Here is a 22,336-nt window from a genome sequence, read left to right as displayed (position 1 = left end):
AGGTGCTAGTTAAGTGTCTTAGCTATTAAATGATGGCGCTCAGCTTCCATACTCTGGCAGGAATGGCTCACAGAATTCTTTTGCAAAACGCATCTCCCAAATTGGAGTGGAATGTGAAGGCCTATAAAAAACAAATGGTTTAAGAAGCAAGATCTCAATTGTTATCTGTGCTTTTGGCAGCTGAACCAGTGAGCCCTCTGGCTGACTTGTGCTTTTTCAGTTCTCTTGGGATTTCATGCTCTGTCATCCCTGAAGAAAATGATTTTGAGTGTAGAATCTGTTGACATCTTGTTAGTTCTGGGGGAATAGGACTTCTGAAGAGAAAAGACAAGACCAGCCAAGAAACCCCCCATAGGAATCAGAATGATTGGTCATGGAACAATTTTATGTGTATGTGAATCTTTTCAGAAAGGAACCCTCTCTGTGTCCCTGTTCCAAGATTCTCTGCTAGAATCCTTCTCAAAACCAAGAAGGCCATTAAAGGTCATTCCAAGACAGCCCCAAGGGTCAAGTCCCCTTGAAATACTTAAAACCTACTATGAAGTACTTGAAGTGTCTCTTTTTCAGATTAACCAATCCAAACACTATCGATGAATCCTTATCACTGTAAAATTTGTGGGGTGCCTGGGTGGCTCAGTCAGTTAAGCATCAGGCTCCTGAGGTCAGCTTAGGTCATGATCTCAGAGTTGTGGGCTCAAGCCCTATGCTGGGCTCCCTGCTCGGTATTGAGTCAGCTTGAGATTCTCTCCCTGTCCCTCCACCCCTCCTCCTATTCACACACATGCCCTCTCTCTCTCTAAAATAAATAATCTTTTAAAAAAACCTTGAATGCCCTCCATTTCCTAAGTCCTTGTCTGCCTGGTCCAGTGACAGTTTAGTTGCTCTATTTCTTTCTTGAAGTTGGGCTCCCAGTAGTGAGCAATGACTCAGGGACAGCAAAAAAGTACACAGCTGGACAGGATTACCTATTCTCTCATTCTAGGCTCTCTGGACATATTTAGATTTGATACCACATGAGACGTACACTGCGGAGGAATTACCCAGGTAATATAATTACCTGAGATAATATGATACACAGGTTGAACTTGTTAAAGAAAGTACAAACTCAGATGAGTTCTGCAGCCAGGCAGGTAACAGATGTGATGCCATCCAATGACCATAAGGAGTGACAGGGATTGCACAGAGCATCCTTACAGGCATGCAGCCTCTTTTCTGTCTTTAAACACTACATGGGACAAATAAAGCACTGAACTCACCCATGGTCTGTGGTTGGCTACTACTGTACCTCAGGCTGGTCTATGGTGTGGCATTAGCAGCAGCACATGGGCAGCTGGACCATCCAATGTTCTTATTGTGCTAAACAAAATAAACTCTTTTGGGAAGAGAGCAGTGCATTACAAAACGAGCAGCAATTGCTTATTTATAATCTTTCTGGAGTAAAGTTGTCAATGCTCCTAAAAACCTCTCATAACACTTGGATGTTGGTTGAGATCTCCTTTCCCAAACCTACAGAAATATGTTTCTTCCACAAATATTTATCACCGATAATAATGTTAATGTTATTTAACTTTTACTATGTGACAGTCATTATGCTAAGTATTTAGTGTGCATGTTTAAAAATAATCCTCTGAAAAAGAACATGAAATGGGCACTGCCTACAGCTGGTACAATGCAGAAATTTACTGCTGTTCTTTCTCTGTTTGTCCCTTTTTCTTCCCCGCCGTGATGGCACACATTCTTTTTACCCATAACACTAGGTACCAGGCACAACAATCCTTAGAAAGAAACTCATTAAAAAATTTGCACTTTTTTATTCTGTAACCACTTATAGACTGACAGGAACAAAAAACTCAACTGATTTGTTTTCAGTGTTTTTTTCCCCAATTGTCATATTTCATGTTCTTGTTAAGACATCTTCCCTCATATTGTAGACAGAGCTCGGATGGAGAGTCAAGCCTTTTCCACTGTGGACTGCCTTGCTGCTGGGCAGGAAGAACTCATCCTCTTGCAGGAGAAGGTCAAAAATGGGAAACTGTCTGTGGATGAAGCGTTAGAGAAATTTAAACATTGGCAGATGGGAAAGACGGAGCTGGAAATGATTCAGCAGGTAATACTGACCCCAGCAGGTAATACTGACCCCTTCTGGAACATTCTCTCACTTGCAGAGCCTCTCTGTAAATGTCTTTACAAGAAACACAGGTAACTAACTGTTCTTTTGATTTTTAACTAGCCACACACACACACACAAAAAGTTGTTTTCGAACTACCATTAAACGTTTCATGTGTGCAAAGCATTGGTGAACTCAGCGCTGGGACCCAGTGTATCAGTGCTAACACCTGATCATCTTACATTTTTAAGTTAGTGAATGTTTTGTGAATCTCATTGCTGAAATTAAGGTGAAACATCTTACACTAACATGTGCTCAGCATTCTGAAGAGTGCACTATATTGAACAAGAAAATAATTTAAATCATATCAGGCAATAGTCCTCAGTGAAATATAGTAAGTTTTCTCTTCCTTCCCCTTAACCTTTGGGGGAAAAAAAACCTGTATATGTCAGTCAAGATTTACAGAGAAATGCTGCCAAGCATATTAACTTCAGATAAGCTTGTCTTCTATTAATATAACATACATCCTGAGAGGGTCTTAGAGTAGATGGCTCTGAGATGAACCTGGAAACAATATATACCCTGTATACCCCATGACATTCCTCAGTGAGGGGTATGAAGACCGCATTCTGTTTTACCCCGCAGGTCTTCCTACTCCCAAAATAGTCCAACAGTTTTTTCTTCTCATCACAGAAAGCCCCAGTGCCATAGAAACCAGTTCTCCGAAAACTGATTGAACACATTTAATTAGCTGGTTTAGGCCAAAGTACAAATAATCATGAATAGCTTAATATACTCCCTTTCCCAAGAGATCATTTTTATTGAAAAACAATGCTCAGGAAAACATTTTTAAACAACAGAAAAATGAATCCCAGTGATAACATTTCAAACAAATGGGCACAGAGGCGGAAGGTGTTGAGGGAAGGAGACTTTCCCAGCACCTCTGAGATCATTCCTTCTCAGAAGTCACCTGTCTTGAAGGGTAGCTCTGGTTGTGGGTGGTGGCTGGACCTGAGCCAGGTTATGCAGGGCCAAACTAGGGCAGTTGTTTTTCCAAACAAATGGAAAGAAATACTGATTGTACAGTTTTGCGACTGATTGTCGTTCATGATCAGAATGACAACAGGGCTTCTCGATCTGTGCCCATGCCATCACCGTCAAAGTCCCTCTCATCCTGAAACGGGTAAACTGTGCGCAGGTGTAGACCTACACAATCACTCTCCTAGCACTGCCAGCAAGTTTTGTTGAAATAAGTCAATTGTACCTCATTCTCTTTGGTCCATAATAAAGTTGACAATTTAGAATGATCCAACCAAAACACCTTCTGAGAAATTATTTCCCTTGTGTTATTAAAGTCTCGGTTGGTTTTATTTTGTTTGTGTATTTATATTTAATATTGTCTTAGCAAGAATTGAAGGTGGCCTGTAACTACTTTAAGACTGACCTGACTGTCCAATATATAGGGAAAATGAGATAATGAATACGGTTACTGTTATGCAAGACAAAACAAAACAAAATTTAACCTATAAATAAATACAAGAATAAGCACTAAGCCTGCTTTCCATTAGAGCTAAAAGTTCAGTGACTCTTACTGAATACTGTTTGATGATCAGTCCTTTTCCTTTTTTATGTTTCCAGTGTTAGTGAGATATAATTGCCTATAACACTGGGTAAATTTAAGGTGTACTACCATGTTGATTTTACACACTTACATATGATTACCACCACAGTGTTAGCTAACATCTGCATCATGTCACAAAATGATCATTTCTGTTCTGAGGTGACAACATTTAATAGCTACTCTCTTAGCAACTTTCCAGTATATAATTCTATATGGTTTACTATAATCTCCGTGCTGTGTATTGGATCACCAGGACTTATTTATCTTATAACTGGACATTAGTACCCTTTGACCAACTTCTCCTCTTTTCCCTCCACTCCCTGGTCCCTGGTAACCACCACTCTACTCACTGAGTCCAGTGTTTTTTGATTCCACATTTAAGCAATATCATACCATGTTCGTCTTTCTCTCTGACTTTTTTCACTCAGCATAGTGCCTTCAAGGTCCATTCATGTTCTTGCAAATTGCAGGATTTCCTTCTTCCTTAATCCATTCATCCACTGACAGGCCCTTAGGTTGTTTCCATATCTTGGCTATTGTGAATAATCCTGCAGTGAACATGAGGGTGCAGCTCTCTCTTCAATATCTTGTTTTCATTGTTTTCAGATATATACCCAGGAGTGGGATTACTGGATCAGATGGTAGTTCTATTTTTAATTTTTTAAGAAACCTATTGTGGCTACACTAATTTACATTCCCACCAATAGTACACAAGGATTCCCTTTCTCCACATCCTGCTGACACTTGTTACCTCTTTTTGATGATAACCATTCTAACAGGTGTGAGGTGATAATACCTCAGTGTGGCTTTAATTTGCATTTCCCTATTGATTAATGATATTGAGCACCTTTTCACATACGTGTTGGTTCATATGTCTTTTTTCAGGAAAACGTCTATTTACTTCCTCTGCCCATTTATTTCTCTGACCATTTTTTAACTAGATTATTTGGATTTTGCTGTTGCATTGTTTGAATTCTTAATATATTTTGGATATTAACCCCTTACCAGATAGATGATTTGAAAATATTTTCTCCCATTCTGTAGGTTGCCTTTTCATTTTTTTTTTTTATTATTTTTTTCTGCTGTCCAGAAGCTTTTTAGGTTGGTGTAGTCCTACTTGTTTATTTTTGCTTTTGTTACTTGTGCTTTGAGGTGTCATATTTAAAAAACTATGATGAAGGCCAACATCAAGGAGCATTTTTTTCCCTGTGTTTTCTTAGTTCTTCATAGAAGGGCTTGGACAACACCCAGAATAGCAAAAAAAGGAATGTTATCCCTATTTCCCCAACATATGTACACACTCATTCCCCTACACTTTTCAATATTACCCTTGTAGTTTGCAAAATATTCATTTATATCCTGAGGACAAATCTATCAGGGGTACCTGTGATGTTATGTTATTATTAACAGAAGTATTATCCTAAGAAAATAAGAGGGAAAATGGTACAAACATAGAGTTTATAATAGGAAAGTTTCTAGAATCCTGAAGACCCATGTAGAACCCCTGGCTTTGAAGGTGAGATGGTTGAGAAGGTAGAAAACTTGCCTTTCACACTCCCCACTGCTGCTGATAATCAGTAAGTGCCTATAGAAGAGTGTTCACTCCACTTACAGAAGAGGATGTTTACGGCAATGAAAATAACTATCCTTTTAGGAAACATGGTTTCTCAGTTCCAGGGGTAGCCTGTTTTACATTTTGGTTAAAATGATAATAGATGTTCGGGATGCCTGGGTGGCTCAGTTGGTTGGACGACTGCTTTCGGCTCAGGTCATGATCCCGGAGTCCTGGAATCGAGTACCTCATGGGGCTCCCAGCTCCACGGGGAGTCTGCTTCTCCCTCTGACCTTCTCCTCGCTCATGCTCTCTCTCACTGCCTCACTTTCAAATAAATAAATAATTTTTAAAAAATGATAATAGATGTTCAATGTAGAATGTTTGGGAAAGCAAAGAAAGATCACAAATGAGCTAAGAAGGGGAATCCAGTTATGTATAATTTGCTTCCAAGTCCATGGTTCTTAGAAGGAATTCATAAGAAAGATTGTGCTCACAGATGCTGGAAATGGGCTCAGGCAGTATCACATCACCACTGTGCCACACTTTTGCTTTTGGACACCAGATAGCCAAGATAGCCCCCTCAGGTGTTAGATTGGGAAAATAGCAACCACAAGAATTGGGCTCTGAGTCCCCAAGCTGACTCTATCACTTAAAACTGTGTGTTTTGGGAAAATTATGTAACATTTCTGAATCTCAGTTTCTATATATGTAAAATGAGATGATGACTTATATACTTCATGAGTTTGCAAGAAGTAAGTTAACACATTTAAAATATCAGGGATGGTTGGTTGGGACACTGTAAGTACCAGATTAGTGCTACATAGTCCTGGTGGTCCTAGTGACAGTAGTTGATGTTCTCATCTTGATCTATGACAAATTTATAAACCTTCACTTGTATTTTCTGGTCATTTCCTCATTAAGGAAAAACTACGCCAACTGAGAGATTGCATTATTGGGAAAAGGCCAGAAGAAGAAAATGTGTCTGGTAAGTAAGATTTGTCTATTATTCCTTTATCATTCTGATAAAGGAGAAAATGCAAGGACTATGGAGTCAAACAGGTTTGAATTAAAATCTGTGCTCCCTCACTTCCCTGCTGCATGATTGGACAGCATCTAATCCCTAGTACTCAGGTTCTTTGTCTGATAAATAGGAATAATTATAGATATGTCTGGAAGTGGTTGTGTAAGTTAACATCTAAAATATTTTTCACCTTCTTTGACCCATGATGGACCTTCAATAAATGCTAGTTTATTTCCTTTGATTTCTGTGAAATTTGCAAATAAGATAATTCCCCTCTAGTTTTTTATATGTATGAGCCATTATACAGAGTACTGAATTATTAAGGAGTCATACTTTTTTAATAAGGTTTAATATTTCTAATATAGTCAGTTCTTACAATTGTCCACAGGTGGATCATTTTAAATTGTAAATCTCAGGTTGCTTTCCCCTGTAGCCAGCATGCTTTTTGGCAATGCAGATCCCCCTTGCTAATAATTAACGGGTTGCTCTTAAGGCAGGGGAGGTGGGGTGGGGAGGAGAACCATTCATTTTAATGTTAATAAAAACCAAACATTATTAAGATGGTAAATCTTCTCCAAAGATAAACAGCACATTCCAAAATTGAAAATAAATTATGTTGTCACAATTGGACCACTCTTTCCCCAAGTCCTTACTCCTGCACAGATAATTAAAAACTGACAACCACTAGCAAACCCTAAAATTTCCATCTCTTCCATGTTCAATAAGATTGCATAGATTTTAACTACTGCTTCATGTTGAAATCTACCCTGAAAGAGTTTATTAAATTGGTATCTGCTTTTCCAAGGAAAATTCTGTAAGTGCTCTTAGAAATGTTTTCTAAAAACAGAAATATACTTTCTAAAATAATTAAGTTCACAAATGCAGGGCTGATTTACACATAACTGAGTTCTACAGATCTCCATCCTAATGTGGCAAAATATTAAAATTTTAACAATAAATCAAATTATAAAATATATAAATACCTTTACTAAGGAACATTAGGTAGTAACAGCTAATATTTGACTACTCTACACTTAATGTTATCTTTTTGGTTTCATATAATAATTCTTCGAGTTAGACATTAGTTTCAATTCATAAATAAGGAAACTGAGATTATAAGAAACTAAGAAGCCCAAAGACATACAGATTAGAAACTTCAGCTTATTTCTTTTTTAATCCAAAGTCAACGCTTTTAATCATTGGTATCTTAATTAGGAATTGGCTAGTTCCCCTTCTAACCAAAGGTAGTACCAGACAAACCCTCCCACTGTATAGACCACTAACAGTGGGCAAAAATATGAGGCAGTTGATTTCAGGCAGTAGGCATTTAGTAGCCTAAGACTTAATTCCAGTGACAAAATATAGAAGGTGACTCTAATGATTGCCCAGGAGACTGATTTTCTGACTATAGTCTGTGCAAAGCAAGGCAGTCTTTTGACATGAGGAGGAAAAGATCAGAGTTCAGGGCAGCCAAAGCTTCTGCAGTGTGTGTGGTGGGTCCCTGAAGAGGTGATAGCTGTGTAGAGAGGTAGCCTCAGAGGCCACAAGTCTGTGGCCAAGAGATGAGCTGTCCATGTTTAGGGCAAGACCACTCAGACACAAGATAACAGCTTCTGGGACACTGAAAGCAAAACAAGACACTAGATGAGCAGAGCCAGGGAAAGGCCATACTGGGGATGTTCGAGTTCTTGCCCTGTCAGAGTGAAAAGATCTCCTTAACACTTTGTTAGAACACCTGGCACCCTGCTGTGACACCCAAGAGATGTAATGACTAAAGACCATGACTTCTCCGCTAGAGGACCTCTTCTAGACCTGGCTTACCAAAGCCTAAAACCAAGGCCCTACAAGGTTCACATGGAAGACAGAGTTTGTAGGCTCAGTCCCACTGGGGGCTTTAAAAAACACCAGGGGATATAGGTCAACACTGGTAAAAGCATAAAACTAGGCCTATACAAGTTCATGCCAGTCATCAAACTGCCTGCTAAAATGAGAACTTACACTTATTACTTATAAGAGGAATACTACAGAATCCAGAATATACAATTGATTGTCTATAATGTCCAGTATTCAATTTTTTTTTAAAAAAGGGAAGATACACAAGATGTAGGAAAATGTAATCCATAGAAAAGAAAAAGCCATCAATAAAAATTGCATCTAAAATGGTCCCATTGTTAATCTTAACAGACAAAAGATTTTAAAGCAACTCTTATAATCACAGTTAAATTAGCAAAAAATATGGTGTTAAGGAGTGAATAAATAGGGAATCTATTGATATTTACAGAATACAACATGGGAAAAATTAGGATACCTGTTTGTTTAAGGTGTACAAGGAAGGTTTACCAAAATAGAACATATGCTGGGATATTTAAAAAGTTTCAAAAGATTGAAATCTTCAGAATATGTTCTCTGAAAGATTTCAGCCTTTTGAAATCTTATATTCTCTTACCACAACAGAAAAAATTAGAATTTAATTAGGAAATTAGAAATGTCTCAGAGTCATTAGGAATTAAGTACATTTCAAAATAACCCATGGGTTAAATAAGAAATCACAAGAAAATACTTCAACCTGAATGATAGTGAAAATACAGCATATCAAAATGTGTGGAATGCAACTAAAATAGTACTTTAAGGTAAATTTATGGCTATAAATAGTGTAGGAGAAAAGAGGAAAAGCTTAAGATCAGTGATCTGTATTTCCACTACAGGAAACTGGAAAATAAAAAGCAAACTAAGTTCAAGAAGAAGTAAGAGGAAAACTAGAAAGATCAGATTAAAAATCAATAAAAAATGAAAGAGATGAATAATAGAAAAATGAACAAAACCAAAAATTAGTTATTTGAAAACATAACTAAAATTGATAAAACCATGACAAAAATGAACTAGAAAAAAGAGAAAACAAGAGTTACCACATCAGGAAAGTAAAGTGAGGCTATCACAACAGAACCTACAGATATTAAAAAGATGCTAAGGAAATAGAATTAACTTTTTGCCAATATATTTAACAACTTAGATTAAAAGAACAAATTAATTAAAAAAACAAAACTTACAAAGCTAAAATAATTACACTCCTCTGAACATAATATTTTACATAGTCAACAAAGATGAGGCTGGGAAGGAGGCAATAAGAGCAGAAGAAAATGAACCTAGAGGTGTTACAAATACATAACATATCCACACTGAAGGGAGACAGAAATAAATTTAGAAAACAGTATATTCCAAGAATAGAAACAAAAGAAAAAAAATCAGTACATAAAAATGTATTCTGTACTCCAGTTAGTAGGTTTATTTCTCTATAAGGGTATAGTTTAGCAATTTCAAAACTACCATTTGTATATTCTAGGATTGAGTAAGTAAATAAATGTATTATGGGTAGTAAGAGACAGTCTTCCTATTGTCAGAGAGAGGAGTAACTACTAAGGAAAGAAGGAAAGTTGGAATGAATCTTTTGGTTCTACCCTGGAGTTGGAAGTAAATGTAACAACTCATGTTTGTTAATATATATATTACAAATGATATAGAAATATAGTTGTATGTATAAACATATGCACTTCTTTAACCCTGTCTGCTGAAAAGACCTAGAAGCAATGACAGCCCAGCACCAATGAGCACATCTCACACCTAGATCTTCATTTATAAAAGCAAATGGCCAATTATCACGTGAAAATATGCTCAATGCCACTAATCATGAGGAAAATGCAAATTAAACTAAATGAGATATCAAATATAATGACTAGAATTTTTAGATATTGCCAAAATGAATTGATTCAGCTATGGAACAACTGGATATGCATTGCATGCTTTGCTTATGGAAGTGTAAAGGGGTGTGTTGGCTTTAGAACAGTTAAATGTGTACCAATGTTATGGCCTAGGCTAGCCACTTCTAGGGATTTTTCAAAAAGAAAGAAAGAAAGAAAGAAAGAAAGAAAACATTACGTGTATCCAAAGACTTGCTCACAAAATTCTTAGCAGTTTCATTTATAATGGCCAAACCAGAAAAAATCCAAATGTCCAATAGAAGAAGAGATAATTATACTACAGTATATTCATACAGTGGAATACTACTCAATAACAGAAAGAAATGCCTGCTATTAACACAAAACAACATGAATGAACCTCACAGGTATTATGCTAACTGAAAAAACATGAAGGAGTACATGGTTTAAAATTCCATTTATCTGGAATAAAACCAATAAAACCAATCTATAGCAATAGAAATCAGATTGGGGTCACTAGAGGTAATGGTGGGGTGAGGATTGATGTCAGGGGGCACAAGGGAATTTTTTTTCTTTTTTTCTTTTTTTTAAATATTTTATTTATTTATTTGACAGAGAGAGATCACAAGTAGGCAGAGAGGTGGGCAGAGGGGTGGGGGAAGCAGGCTTCCCGCTGAGCAGAGAGCCCAAGGTAGGGCTCAATCCCAGGACCCTGGGATCATGACCTGAGCCGAAAGCAGAGGCTTTAACCCACTGAGCCACCCAGGCGCCCCACAAGGGAATTTTCTGTAGAGAGAAATGTTCTCTATCCTAACTGGGTGATGGGTACATGGCTGTATATATTTGTCAAAAGTCATAAGCCTATATACTTTAGAATGTTTGAGTTGTACTATACATATGGAATAATGCTAATTCAAAAAAAAGAATGGAGTAGCTCAGGCTAGAAGAATCAAAGCAGAGGAGCGAGCTTTTACTTAATGTCTAACTTATCTAAAATCCTAATACCTTGGGACGAGCATCAGAAGGAAAAAAAGGCAAGAGTAGTAAAAGGCATGGTTTCACACTGTGGCCAAAAATCAGTACATTTTTAATCAGACTGTGAAATTTCATAGTCACATCAAAGACAAGAAGTAGTCAAACAACTAAAAGAAACAAAGTTTAAGATAAATGTTGAGCCAAACTCAATAAGCGTCTCTTTCTGTCTTCTAGATAAACTCACCATTGTGCACTATCCAAATGGTAAGTTTTTGGTATTTACTAAGAGTTTCAGACTACAGAAATGTACATGGTAAACTAGTTTTAATATTAATGTAAACCTAATATGATTATGCAGGTCAGGGCAAAAACTCATATTGATTTTCTATGTATACGCAGAACCACTTGACATCCAAAATAACTTGGGGGTGATTCTAGAATAGCAATGTAGAGGCATTTGTTACAGAGTAAAAAAAAACAAAAACAAAAACAAAAACAAAACATGTGCTTTGAACTCTGATGGACCTAGCCCTTCATAGCTTACCAGTTACCCCCTTTGGCAAACCACTTAAACTCTTTAGGCCTCAATTTCCTCATATATAAAATGGAGATAAGACTTCTCCCTTAGGGATTGCTATAAAGGCAGTTGATGGTGTATAAATGGGAGCTGATATATGATAAGTGGGTGTTACTGATACAGGAAGTGAAATTGGAATAACACTTGAAAGGGTGATTCGCTTTAATGTGGTGGGGAGGAATGTGTGCAGAAGGTTGTCAGGGGTCAAGAGGAGCCAGGGACCAGCTAGGAGCTCTGACTAACCTAGGAGCAACCACCTACAGCCCGAACCAAAGCAGTGACCATGGGAATGGAGAAGAGCGATCGATAGAAGTGAGTCATGTGGCTAGGATGGAAAATGGAAAGCCTGTGGTAAAGGCAGGAGGAGCAGTGGCCAATGGGGAGTAGTAGGACCAAGTTTTCATTAAAAAGTGTACTTTGAGAAGACATCTAAATGGCCAACAGACACATGAAAAAGTGCTCAACATCACTCAGCATCAGGAAATACAAAGCAAAACCCCAGTGAGATACCACCTCACACCAGTCAGAATGGCTAAAATTAACCAGTCAGGAAATGCCAGATGCTGGTGAGGATGCGCAGAAAGAAACACTGTTGATGGGAATGCAAGCTGGTGCAACCACTCTGGAAAACAGCATGGAGGTTCCTCAAAAAGTTGAATATAGAGCTACTCTATGGCCCAGCAATTGCACTACTGGGTATTTACCCTAAAGATAAAACTGTAGTGATCCGAAGGGGCACAAGCATCCAAATGTTCATAGCAGCAATGTCCACAATACCCAAACAATAGAAAGAACCTAGATGAATGGATAAAAAAGATGTGGTGTATACACACACACACACACACACAGAATACTATGCGGCCATCAAAAAATGAAATCTTGCCATTTGCAGCGATGTAGATGGAACTAGAGGGTATTATGCTAAGTGAAATAAGTCAATGAGAGAGAGACAATTATCATATGATCTCTCTGATATGAGGAATTTGAGAGGCAGCGGGGTGGGGGGGGTGAGGGGTAGGGAGGAAAAAAAATGAAACAAGATGGGACCAGGGAGGGAGACAAACCATAAGAGACTCTTAGTTTCAGGGAACAAACTGAAGGTTGCCAGGAGGTGGGGGTGGGAGTGTTGGGGTGGCTGGGTGATGGACATTGGGGAAGGTATGTGCTATGTTGAGTGCTGTGAATTGTGTAAGACTGATGATTCACAGACCTTTATCCCTGAAGCAAATAACACATTATATGTTAATTTTTTAAAAAGTGTCCTTTGCAATTGGCTGATCACAATAAATGGGGAAAAAATGAAGATGGCGGTGGCATAATCTAGTTGGGTTGTTATTCAAAGGTGCTAGACTGTGCTTAAGCAAAAGCAACTTCTCAGCATCCTATAGTCACCTATATGGGAAAGAGGAATTAACAGCATACTTGCCAAGTGCACCTTTTCAATATGCTCCTTCCTATCTCTTCAGTAATTTTTCCCTTTACCTATATCCTACTCAGAGCATATATCATTTTTTTAAAGTACTGAATAAATGAATCATTAAATATATGGAAGACAGAAGAAATAGTAACAAAGTTTATATTTCTAGGTAATGAAAATGCCCGCAATGAAAATATGTTATATAACATACCCTTCCACAATAAGGTAGGTTGTGTTTATGTTAATTTTTATAAAATGCAAAAAAAAAAAAAAAGAACTTTGTTGAGAAAGAATGTAAGAGCCTTCTGTCTATGCTTGGAAAAATTTAAACAAATATGATCAAAATAGGTTATACCAGCTTTTGTGTGCAAATTACTGCATGAGCAGTAATTTAAGGAAATTGACTATTTAAGTAAAAAGCAACAAAGGAACTCAAAGGAAAAAGGCGCCAAAGCCAAAGTATAGCTGAATTTACCATGTACAGACCAAATAAATCTTAGAGGAATGATGGATACATGTTTTTTGTTTGTTTGTTTGTTTGGTTGGTTGGTTGGTTGGTTGGTATTTTAGCAACAGTAATATGATGAATCTATTTGGACCACAATGTATACTATCCTTAAAGTCTAGTCGAGGAAAAAATGTAACCCCAAAATATTGTTCATGTAAATAGCATCACTTCACATGTAGAGTTAACTGAAAATGAACTGCTAACAAGAAGCTAGAAATAACATGAAGCAAAGAGAGCCACCATTGAGAACTAAGATTAGTTCAAGGTAACACTGTTAATGCCCTGGCCACAAATTCTTCTTCAAAATCAAGCATGTTATTCCAACTATCTACATATGTGATGTAGGAAGTTTTCACTATGGCCCAGGATCATGCAGCAGCTGGATTTCTTACTAAAATCCAGAATTAGAGCCCTTGGTAAGATCTCACTATAAATCAATTTTTAATAACCCTTTAAGCTCTCCTCTGTTTTGAGTAAATCATAAGGAATCCTTAAAGTCATTTGCCCTTAAGAACTGATTAACACATTTGCATTTCTGGACCATCCTGTGGGCAACCGGTGAGCTATAGACCAAGGTCTAAAGAGTATGGACCCATTAAATTCACTGGGCAGGAGCAGAATCATGGGTACCACCGAGTCCTCTGAGTTTATGAACATATCCTGGTCAAACAAAGATCCTTCTATAAGTTCTGAATGACTGTACAACCATGGCATATTTTTGGAGAACAATATTTGGGGTAAGAAAAAAAGAATATAAATTCCGAGCACTTAGGCTATTCTCCCTCAAAATGGAAATAAAATTTAAACTCAAGGACTTTGCTATTGGTGAGCTTTACAATGCTTCTTTCCTTCGAAGATGGAGGAACGTCTTGCCAGTTCCGTCTATGAAGCTATTTTCCAACAAAAGGCAACTATGACTTTATCATGTTTCTTTGTTCCACCTTAAAATGGAGAAATGCTAGCTCTGTATCTTTTTCTTTCTTTTTCTTAGCTTCCTACTCGACTCCAAGTTGAAAAGGAATTTGGTATCTGTTGCAAGAGAGATTACTAAAGAAGGTAAAATATCAGTTGTATTTTTAAGAAAGCTTAAAGCAGGCTTATTAGAAACCTGAAGGAATCATTTGTCTAGCAAACAGAATACTTTAAATATTTCATTTTCTTCTCCCGAAATGATAAACATGTGTATTTTTCAAGCCAAAGGTGATTGTTCCTTAGAAAGATTTATGTATAGGGGTGATTTTTTGCTAGCTAATCAATTTTGATTGATGATCCATTATTCACTAATACATTTCTGTGATCTCACTTTCAGGTTATTATAATGAAACCCCAAAATCTGTAGACACTGTGCTTTCTGAGTGAAGTAAGCTTGCATTTGGATTGCCTGCTGTCTTCAGGGAAAATAGCATACGATGAAAGCAGAAGCAAACCTCTGGATTTCACAATTTGTTTTTGCCACAATTTACTGGCATTAACTTGCTTCAGATAGGTATATCAGGATTCAAACTGAATGCCATAGAGCAGTTGTACTCTTTGACAATTCTTGCATTTCACAATGCATTTTGCCACTGAAGTAACTGTTTCCCATTTTGAAAATTAAAGGAAAACAAGAGCAGAGAAGTGAAATGCTCTGTATCAAAGTTATTGCGCCTGTTTGAAGCACTAACCTTATCATAAGTTGACTCCTCTGTCCTTAGAATGGCCATGAAAATACAAATTTGTTTCATACATATTTGCCTTTTAAGTGACTGGTCCATTTCCTGATTTTCAGACATTCAAACCTTTAATTATTATTGTCACCTCATGTTTTCAGAAACCTTCTCTTAGTGCCTATTTGCATATAACCTTGAGAATATTATTTTTTAACCTTCTATATCTCAAATTAATATACATTTCAACAACCTACATTCTTTATTAAAAGGCTTACACTTTCAGCAATGTATTTCTTAGAAACAACTTACTAGTTTAGAAAAGAACAGTTTTATCATTCTATGATTTTCCATGCACGATTCCTGCAAATAAAATTAATTAAAATTATGTCTGACTTTCCAAAATAAGTGTATAATAATTAACCATTAGGTTCCTCTGCTCACCAGTTTACAAAAGGAAGGCTCCTCAAAAAATTTTTAAACTCATTTACTTTCACTGCTTAAGCCCCACAAAGTAAACACACAAATGATTTTTTTCTAGCTTCTAAACAGTGATAAGAATATCTAAAGTGATTCTACAAAACATCAATCACAGGTTTCTCATGACTATAAACATTCTCAAATAAGCTCAAGTTCTAAAAAATAATAGAGATGTTTGATTCATCCCTAGCAGACGATGCTTTGATGATGACATTTGGAAACCTAGTCTATAGTTTCACATCCAAGCTTTCGAGAAATGGCCTGCCCTTCCACACACAGTGATTAATTATATCCAAACAATGATTACAAATCCCCCATTTAAGTGGGTTGTCCCACCCAAAGAGTTCAGTAAACCAATGGAAAAACTGTTTTTATATAATTTTCTACATCTTGAAATTGAAATATATGTCTCGTCTCTAAAGTAGAAACCTCTATATTGGCCTGTGACTGATACCTACAGTTTCATCAATGGCTTTATTCTTATTAAAAATGTGAAATCCAGTGACAGGTAAAACGTCAGTGTTTCTAATTATAAAGCAATTGGATTATCTCTTACCTGAGACTCAATTAAGAGTGGAAGAGGGAGATGAGGCTTGAATATTATTCAGGTCTTTAACATAGATGGAAATTGAAAATCAGGGCCTCTGAATACTACCTTTATGAACTGAGCGAACTTGGATTAAAACTATGGCAAAAAAAAAAAAAAAGTCCCTTTAATAGCCTCTTTCCTGAGATACTCTGGCCCTTGAAATTTTACCACTTTATCATGACAAAGAGACCTGGAAAAAAGAAACCCCAAAATAGCTGAAGTCTTCCTCATGCTTCCTCTACCATGGCTTCTCCTATCCTTCACTGCCTTGGGAGATGGTTGGAATTGGGGGATCTGGGGAATCTGGAGGAATCCATATCATTACCTGTTGCACTGGAGGATGAGATGAAAAGTGGAGAGAATGCAAGCGTGGAGGAAGACTAATACAAGTTTAGGAGTGATCCCAACTGAAAATTCCCCATGGAAAAGTGTTTTTTCATCTCTGGACTCCATCCCTAACATGTAGAATACTGTCCATTAACTTTGAGATGCACAACAGAAGCTTTGCATTCATGCTAGAAGAGAGGAGAGGTCAAGGCAAAGAGCAAGGAAACAGAAAGATGTGGACTTTCCTTGGAGATTTGGGGCATTTCTCAGAGACCCCTAACCACTGACAGAAAGGAAAGACCTACATGGGAGATCTTTTGAAGAGTTTGCGCTGATTCTTGTAGCCTGAGCAGTCAGTAGCTAATATACCTTATCTTTCTCATCGTTTCCAAGCCATTACTCCTTACTTTGGCCAAGTTAAATTTACCAGAACTCTGACTTCTAAGGACATTCAACTGGTACTGAATGTTATCAGAGTTTTATGTTTAATATTAATTCCCTTATTTTCTACCATGTCAATTTCCTAGTCTAACATACAGGAAGCACTTATTCCAGTGGTTCCTAACTGGGCAATTTTGCTCCCCTTGCCCCAGACTTTTGGCAATATCTGGCAACATTTTGTATTGCCATAACTATGGAGAAGGTGCATCTGGCATCTAGTGTGTAGAGATGAGTGATGGTAATAAAAGTCCATAATACACAAGGCAAAAAATTAACCAGTCCAAAAATCTCAATAGTGCCACGGTTGAGAAATCCTGATCTAGTCTAGACAGTAAAATGGGATTAACACTTAAAAGAATGTTGTTAAAATAGAAACAGCTTTCTACAGAATTTTTCAAAGTAGAAACCCCTATGATAGCACAATGAATGGCTTTGTTTTGAAGCGCGTATAGCTTAAGCTTAAATGGATCATTAAATACTCAAAAGAATGGATGACTCCAATATATTTTCACAAATCTAACATTCAATTATTCTGCCAATGGTGGTGACTCCAATTTTTAGAAAATGAGACTGTTCTCAGTATTCTAATGAGAATGACCTTGAGTCATCATTATATCCTACTTGTACACTAAGTATTTGCTCATCTGAGGTCCTTCTAGTTCCCCATAAAGCGAAAGGGTCTGATTTTAATAACTTAGACTTACCTGAATTTTACTGCATGTTGCTGTTCTAAATGGGTAAGTATTTAAGAGCAAGATCTGCCTTGTGACCTGATCTACTAGGTCCCAGCTGATTGGCCCAGAGTTTGTATGAGGCCCTACTTGCTGCCCTTTCTGTAGCTATTCTTGCCAGCCATTATGGACTGCCTTTTGTGTGGGGCTGACCTTGAAAGGCAGGCATTACCATATAAAAGACAACAAGAGGTAAGATTCTCAATACAATATACCTCAAATTTATAAATTATAGCATATGATTTCTTCAATATTTTCATCTTCAAAATGTAGACAATAAGTACATCCCCTATAATTTTCATGGTTATTAAATGACATCGGATATTTATATGAGCAGTGCAGTACTTCATTCAAGAGCATGAGCTTTGAGGTAACACTGATCTAGTTTGAATATTGGCTCAGCTATGTCCCAGCTCTGCAAAACCAAGCAGTTTTCAGTCTTCTTAAGCCAAATTTAATCATGAGTAAATGGAGGTAATAATACCAATGTTACCATAGATTGAGAATTAAATATAAGGAGATCATCAATTAATTTATCATCCAAAGAGGACACTTTTGTTGGTAAAATAGAATAGTGTTAATGATTACAATAGAAAAGCAAGTGTAAACTGGGACTACCCCAGGCATAAAGTTGGAATATGTGGTCGGTCTACTTAAATGAGGTATGAGTTCTTAGAACATTTTGATCAAGGAAGATAGTTTGCAAGAAAATAATCCTCTTTGAAATGTGAAAATTGTTGTGATACACTGGGCTGGCTTATTATCTGACTGGATTTTAGGCACAGTCTTAAAGCATCTGACTCAAATCTCTATCATTTTAAAAGACAATGATTTCAAAGTGTTGAATGACCATGGATCTCCCAGAAAGATCAAAAGCCTCAGTGGAAAAACCCATCAGTGGTAAAGCAGAACAGCAGTGTTTCCCAAGTTGTGTTACAAAGAATTCATGGATATTGCATTAAAAAGGGGCTCTGTACAAAAAAGGGGGGGTGAGAAGGGGAGTTCTGTGATCAAGTGACATTTGAAAGCTCTATTTATTTTAGTTCCTTTTAGAATAGTATATTAGACATCCAAGTACTGAAGACTAAGTAATCCTGAAACAAATCTATATAGTTTGAAAACTACTGACTTACATTTTGTGTAAATGTAAGCTGGCTTCATTTCCCACATAATGGTAAAAGAAAAACTGGCTGAAGGATGTCCGCAGTGATGTGTTTAGAAGGAGCCTGAAACCTGAGTTTGATGGGAAACTGTGTCAAGACCAATTAAAGATGTTTGCCACAGATGGATGATGTCAGGGGGTGACAGGAGTGGTGGCGTGCACAATACTTATTTGGCATTCAGGATTTGCACTTGGTTAGTGTAAAATAAAATACTCCATTCTGACTTTTGCAAATAACCAAAGTCAGTTTCAGCCAGAATGAAGATCACCTGTCTTCAAGCAAATGAATTAGTAAACATGTCTGAGAGTAAAATACTGTAATTTCTGTATAATTCTTTGCTCGTATTCAAGTCAACATCAAGCTTGATTCCACGCAGAAATGGAGTAATACCATTTGGAAATGTTGTGCACTGAAATATAGCAAACACTGAAGCAATTTCTGTGTCCATGGAAACTAGTGGGATAGTTCCTCTCAGATAGCCTTTTTGTCCTGTATAATAATAAGTGACTCTTAGAGAAACTAGCTCTCAGCAAATTAACCAACAATTTCTTATGGATTATATCTTCCATTTCTCAAGGTACAGATGTACAGGATATATCAACTATAATAAAGGTGGTACAGTTTTGCCCCTAACACTTTCTCTTTTCTTCATTTGAGCAAAAAAAGAACAAGGGATTCCAGGAAGTATGAACTGATGCTGCTTTGTCATTTATGCCTGGTACTTAGTGAACGCATCTGCAGTCACACTAAGGAGCCTTTAGTACCCTCACAAAACATTGACAGTCTGCCCCAATGTTGTAAAATGAGGTGTTCTATAAATCAGACATAGCAAGTCATGCCCAGTACCTCACAGATCTTCTGCATAGGAAATCCCAGCAGATGACCTGTCATTAACAGTGACATTGAAGGACATAGGAAACTTCCTCACAATCACCATATGTTCTCCTAGCCTGGCTTCTATCTACTATGGTATCTTGACTATGATGCTTTTATTTTACTTTATTTTATTTTATTATTTTATTGTATCATGGTAAGTACACTTGAGGTGAGAAGCAAGAATAGCACTCAAGATAGGGAATGTATCTAGTGCAAAGACCCCAAGATCAGAATGAATGACACATTTTCTGAAAACGGAAGTATCACTTTTATGTTCTTAGTCATGTCCCCCCAAAAATTCACATTGACATCTTAATCCCCAGTGCCTCATAATGTGACCAAATTTGAAGACAGGGTCTTTATAGAAGTAGTTAAGTTAAAATGAGGTCCTAAACCAATAGGACTAGAGTTCTTATAGAAGATGAAATTTGGACACAGACATATACTGAAGGAAGATGATGTGAAGACAGGGGAAGATGATGGCCAACTACAAGCCAAGAAGAGAGGCCTGGAAGACATCTTTTCCTCAAGGCACTCAGAAGAAACCAACCCTGCTGGCAGCTTTATCTCCAATTTCTAGCCTCCAGAACTGTGAGAAAATAAATTTCTATCATTTAAGCCATCCAATCTGGATACTTTGTTATGGCAGCCCTGGCAAACTAATAAGGTCAGTGTGCCTGGAACATAGTGGGTAAGAATGAGAGATAAGAGATGAGTTTGTAGTGCTAAGTAGGAGAAACATCATGTAAGAAGTTTGAATTTTATTCTAAGTAAAATGGGAAGCCAATCAAATGTTTTAAGCAGAACAATTCATTCTCACTGCAGAACAGAAAAGGGATTGCAGAGAGTCAAGAATAGTGACGAGGTGACTAGCCAGGGATTTGTGAGGTATTCACAAGATGGTGGTAGCTTAGACTAGAGTGATAATTGAAGTGATAGAGAAGGCAGATTTTAGACATCTTTTGGTGGTAGAGGCAACAGCACTTGCAAATGGGGTTGATGTCAGTGTAAGAAAAAGGAATATGGGTGATCCCTGAATGTTCTGACTTGAGAAATTTGGTAGGTGACAATATTTGCCAAGATGGGGAAGACAAGACAATAAGATTTGGTGGGTTATATGACACTGGACAAGGTAATTAATGTAATTCTCAGTTTCTTCATGGTAAAATTGAGTGAATAGTATGCCATTTCACTGGGTAGTTGTGAAAATTAAATAAGCTATGTTTATGAAACACCTAAAACTTAGTAAATGCTCAATAAACATTGAATTATCATCAGCATCAGCATCTTTAATCTGTTATCTTGAAATACAACAAGAAATTAGGTAAAGCTGGATCCAGCGTCATCAGGAACATTATAATCAAATGGTAATATTCCTCCTTCTACTAAATACAGAAGATAAAATTTTATTTAAAAATAAATTTTGGATTATATGTCTAAAGCCCTTTAATCCATGGACGCCTGTGTCATATTCTGATAAAGTTAGGCTTTAGACACTTGTGAATGTAGAATAGTTTGAGGAAGTTTTCCTGATGTGTTTGTTTACCTTCCTAAAAAACTTATTGTAGGCTATCATGAATCTTCAAAATCAGGGTGCCTGGGTGGCCCAGTCAGTTAAGCATCTGCCTTCAGCTCAGATCATGATCTCAGGGTCCTGGGATGGAGCCCCACATTGGGCTTCCTAGGGAGTCTGCTTCTCCCTCTCCCTCTGCCTCCCCTGCAGGCTTGTGCACCCTCTTTCTCTCTCTCTTTCTCACTAATAAACAAAATCTTTAAAACACACACACACACACACACAAAACAGACTAAGTGTGCTAGGTGTGGACTTAGCATCCATTTTCATCCCCTTCTATGAAGCCCCCTGTATTAAAGGGCCTGGGAGGCAAACTATGCATTTGTCAGTCTCCCCAGCAGGAAGGTGTTATGTGTGATATACATTATACCAATGAGATAGTCTCTTGGGAGATCTGGAAGATGGAGGTGAGACAGAGAGCACCTCCTACTGCTGTGGGGACTGGCCAGTACAGTAGACCCACGTTGGTCTCTGTGGCCAGCGGGATCCTCATCTGAGGCTCTGGTCACCAGCTCCAGGAGCTTGAGATGATGGCATCAGAGATGATAATGGGCACAAGATGCTTCATGGCCACTGGATTTGAGCTACAGTCATGTTAACCTGAACTAACTTCTCTTAACTCTCTGAAGGATCCCATAAGGTCTTAATTCCCTGTATTAGATTCTTTTTTGACTCAATGTTTCCTGTTTCTTATGAATCTCTGACTGGTACATTGAGTCACATCCAGAATCTAATTTAACTCAGTTTTTCTCTAATAAAAATTTTACCTGATAACATAATTCTTAACCAAAATATTTTAGTCTAGTTACCCTGCTGCTTAATTCACATTTCAAGCACTCGAGTCACATTTCAGGTGCTTATTTGATGTTTTTTAAATGAATGAATATTATCAGATCACCTTCTCAGTTACCCTTTCCATAAGATAATGACATTCCTCTGGTTATAAATTCAACTTCCAGGCCAATCTAATACAAGATTCCAATTATTCAAGTGTCTATAATCAATATAAAATCCT

The 22,336-nt window shown here is 37.3% G+C and overlaps 1 protein-coding gene across 4 annotated transcripts in view; it reads left to right on the top strand.

Annotated features, from left to right (window-relative positions):
* The window catches only part of LOC111154080 (B-cell scaffold protein with ankyrin repeats 1), a 307,642-nt gene extending 291,314 nt beyond the window's left edge, over positions 1-16,328 (top strand). For 2 of the 4 annotated variants that reach the window (XM_022513462.1, XM_022513469.1), the window contains exons 12-17: positions 1,932-2,107; positions 6,206-6,269; positions 11,228-11,257; positions 13,157-13,212; positions 14,487-14,551; positions 14,805-16,328. In XM_022513462.1, coding sequence (XP_022369170.1) covers positions 1,932-2,107; positions 6,206-6,269; positions 11,228-11,257; positions 13,157-13,212; positions 14,487-14,546 — 386 coding nt within the window. In that variant the 3' untranslated portion in view covers positions 14,547-14,551; positions 14,805-16,328. The other 2 variants (XM_022513445.1, XM_022513454.1) reach the window with 1 other exon arrangement.
* The last annotated feature ends 6,008 nt before the right edge of the window (positions 16,329-22,336 follow it).

Source organism: Enhydra lutris, unplaced genomic scaffold (assembly GCF_002288905.1).
Source record: "Enhydra lutris kenyoni isolate GAN:26980312 unplaced genomic scaffold, ASM228890v2 scaffoldscaffold3, whole genome shotgun sequence".
Classification (NCBI taxonomy): Eukaryota; Metazoa; Chordata; class Mammalia; order Carnivora; family Mustelidae; genus Enhydra; species Enhydra lutris.
Note: the sequence above shows the minus strand (reverse complement) of the source record. Positions and strands in the feature narration are given on the sequence as shown.